The sequence below is a fragment of the Aythya marila genome (genome assembly GCF_965140915.1).
Source record: "Aythya marila genome assembly, chromosome: 24".
NCBI lineage: Eukaryota > Metazoa > Chordata > Aves > Anseriformes > Anatidae > Aythya > Aythya marila.
The window spans coordinates 347,661-350,897 of NC_139065.1; the positions used below are offsets into that span (position 1 = coordinate 347,661).

The following is a 3,237-nucleotide window of genomic DNA, read 5'->3' on the forward strand; positions in this document are numbered from 1 at the left end:
CATGCCCAGCACGTGCATGCTGCAGCCCCCAGTCCCCCCCGGTCAGAGGTGGGGGGACTTCAGGCCTGACAGAGCCAGAGCTGCCGCCCAAGGGGCTCCAGCACCAGCCCCGTCCTGCCCCCATCTCCTCTGGGGCTCGGGTGTTGCCACCATGGAGCCACACAGGTTCAGACACCCCACTGCACAGACACCCCACTCTTGGGAACAGCCCTGCGGGGTGACCGGGGCAGTGTGGAGCTCACTGCTCTGGAGCCTGGCCCCAGCACCCCATGCTCCCCCCAAGCAGGTGGCTGCAGTGAGCTGCATAGCATTTATTCAATGTATCACAGAGAAGAAAGCCTTGTTTAATTAGTCCAGGTTTCTTCAGAGAGGTCATAGGCAGGGACACCCCATGCTGGCAGGTGGAGGGAGGCCTGGGGTGGGGGTCCAGCATTTCACCTTTTCACAGTGATGGGATACGGGGCAGAAGTGCCACCCCATGCCAGGGCACGAGGGACAGGGCTGTGCTCACTGGGGCAGGGCTGCCAGAGGTGTGGGGGGGCCCTGCCGTAGCCCCTCAGACCTCCAGCTTCTTCTTCATCTCCATGCGGTAGATGATCTGGTAGCCATCATCCCAAGCATAGATCTGCCTCTCCCGGGGGCTGTACTTCATGCTGGAGTGGGAGCCGTAGCGCTTGGGGAAGTAGACGAGGGAGGCATCCTCGGGGGCCAGCGTCCCACTGACATCAAAGACACACTGCACGCGGGAGCGGCTGGGCAGGCGGGTGTTGTAGGCCACGTGCAGCGCCCCACACACCACGAAGGCGCCCTCGGCGTTCTCCCGTGGGCATGGCGTGTCCCACATCTGCTCGATGTCGAGCGAGGTGGGGTCCAGCTTGGCCAGGCATATGTTCTTCTCATTCTCCTTGGTGGCGTAGATGGCCCAGAGCCCCTCCTCATCTGCTGCTATCTCAATGTAGGTGAAGGGGGAGAGCCCGAAGACAGGAATCTGCTCCTCGGCTGGGAACACCGAGCTGTCCACCACCGTCTTGTTGGCCAAGTTGAACTTGATCACCTGGAAGGGGCCCTGCTGGCGGATGTAGTAGAGGTGCCCGTCATAGACAAGATGCCCGGTGCCCACCCAGGGGTAGGGCAGCTTGATGCGGGCAGCCTTGCGTGTGGCCGAGAAGAGGGTGAATTCCCGCATGCGGGGGAAGACATACACCGTGTCGTTGGCAGTGCCATCAAAGACGTAGATCTTCTCAGAGTTTCCTGCAGCATCCTTGGTCCAGAGACCTGAGGAGCTGCCAAAACGCTTCAGGATCTTCATGGCTCTGACGCTCGCAATGGTGTCGCTGCAATCTGCAAGAGTTGAGCAGCTGTGAAAGCCTGAAAGCCACCCGGCCCTGCAGGCAGGGAGGTTCCTGTTCCTGCCCCGTGCTGGGGTCACCCTGTGCTAAATGCACACAGGTCTTGGTGTGTCCCACCCCAGTCCCCAGGCAACTCCCTTGCAAACTTGCTGCAGAGGCTGCAGTGCCATCCCCGCTGGCACCAATAAGCCCCATTCTGTTCCTGTGCATCGGGCTAGGGAAGCCACCCCCAGCCCAGCCGAGCCCAGCCGGGGAGATGCCCAAGGCTCTGGCCTGGGCTCTGCACGCAGCTCCCGGGCAGCTGCAGGCGTGCAGGGCTCTGTGCCACAGACACCACAGACCCCGCTGGGGAGTCAATGCCAGGACGTGACTGAGCCTGGGGCAACCCTGCACCCGGGGCCACCCCGCTGAGAAGTCACAGCAGGCTCTCACCGGTCAGCTTGGTGTACTTCTCGTTCTTCCTCTGCTTAGCCGTGGCCACCTGCTTCTCCATCAGCGTTTCGTCCACCTCCACGCAGGGCGGCGCGGGGTTCTGCGTCTCCAGGTAGTCCACCTCGCGCTCCAGGCGGTCCACGCGCACCGCCGCGCCCTCCGCCTCCGCCCGCAGCGCCTCCCGCTCCTTCTCGGCAGCCTCCAGCATCCCCAGCACCTGGTTCTTGAAGTCTCGCAGCTCCGTGGAGTAGCGGCTGCTCTGCTCGTGCCACTGCGAGATCCGCTCCTGGGGCGGCCGAGGGGGCGCGGGGGGGGGGTGGGTGGCTGCGGCACGGCCCACGCGTGGCAGCCGCCCCGGCCCCCGCGCCCGACGGCGGGAGCCCCCCGCGGCTCCCCCGGCGCTCGCGTCCCGTGCCCGCGACCCTCCCGCTCCCCCCGGGGCCCCCTCCCGGACCCCCCCCGCACCGCGCCGCGCGGGGGCCCCCCGACGGCTCCGCTCCCGCCCCCGCCCCCGCTCCTCCTCGCCCCGGGCCCGCTCCCGGCCCCGCCGGTCCGCGGGGGAGGCGGCGCGGAGCCCGCTCCGTACCTCGAGCAGGGCGAGGCGCCGCTCCACGTACTCCATGAGCTGCTGCTGGGCGCGCGGGGCCGCGGCGAGGAGCGGCAGCAGCAGCAGGCAGCAGCGCCAGGGCCCCATGGCCGTCCGAGACTGCGGCCGGCGCCGCCTCCAGCTCAGCGCTCAGGAATGCTGCGGCCTCCCGCGGCCCCGATGGAAACCAGATGGGGAGCGGCGAGGGGGGGAGGCTGCGCCCCCCGCGAGACCGGCCCCGGGAGCCTTAACCCCTTCGGGACGGGCGCCGGGGCCGGGGCCGCCGCGCAGCCCCGCGCCGCCCGGGGCTGCCCGCGGCAGCGGCCCCCGCCGGGCCGGGAACCCCCCCCCCGGGGCCCGGCCGCGGCTCCCCGGGTGCCGCCGTTCCGCGGTGCCGCGCACGGTGCGCGCCTGCCCCCTGGCGCCCCGCGGCTCGGCCCCTTCGGTGCTCGGGGGCCGCCGGGCGAGACGGGCCCCGGAGCCCCCTCCCGGCCCGCGTCCCGTGCCGCCTGGGGGAGCCGTCGCGGGCGAGGTGCGAGGGACGGACGAGCCCGGGCCGCTGGGAGCGGCTGGCGGGCGGCACCGGGCGCGGCCGGGGGGCGCTGCTGCAGCCCCGCAGCTCGGGCGGCGGCGGGAGAAGCTGCCCCCGGCCCCGGGACGGCCCCGGGACGGCCCCGAGCGCCGCTGGGCCCGGGGCGAGGCCGGCCCCGCAGCCGCGTTACGAGGCGCCCCCGGTGCCTGCTCCCCCCCCCGGGGCCGTCCTGGCGCGGTGAGCAGCGTCCCGCTGCGAAGCGGTGCTCCTGCCTCGCCCCGGATAAGGCGAAAACGTTTTCTCCCCCCTTTTCTATTAAAGTGAGCAAATGAATAGAG

General features: G+C 70.1%; 1 protein-coding gene across 1 annotated transcript; it reads right to left on the minus strand.

Moving 5' to 3' along the window:
* Window positions 1–296: 296 nt before the first annotated feature.
* Window positions 297–2,752, minus strand: OLFML3 (olfactomedin like 3). Its single transcript, XM_082778481.1, has 3 exons — window positions 2,368–2,752; window positions 1,782–2,067; window positions 297–1,341 (listed from the first exon to the last, which is right to left on the minus strand). The coding sequence occupies exons 1-3, from the start codon at window positions 2,473–2,475 to the stop codon at window positions 557–559; spliced, it is 1,179 nt and encodes a 392-aa protein (XP_082634607.1). The 5' UTR covers window positions 2,476–2,752; the 3' UTR covers window positions 297–556.
* Window positions 2,753–3,237: the final 485 nt, after the last annotated feature.

Bases quoted from the DNA above. Each gene is read 5' to 3' on its own strand.
- OLFML3 (XM_082778481.1), bottom strand. From the start codon at position 2,475: ATGGGGCCCTGGCGCTGCTGCCTGCTGCTGCTGCCGCTCCTCGCCGCG. The intron at 2,068-2,367 runs GTACGGAGCGGG...CGGCCGCCCCAG, and splicing joins GGCGCCTCGCCCTGCTCGAG to GAGCGGATCTCGCAGTGGCA. The intron at 1,342-1,781 runs GTGAGAGCCTGC...CAACTCTTGCAG, and splicing joins GAAGTACACCAAGCTGACCG to ATTGCAGCGACACCATTGCG.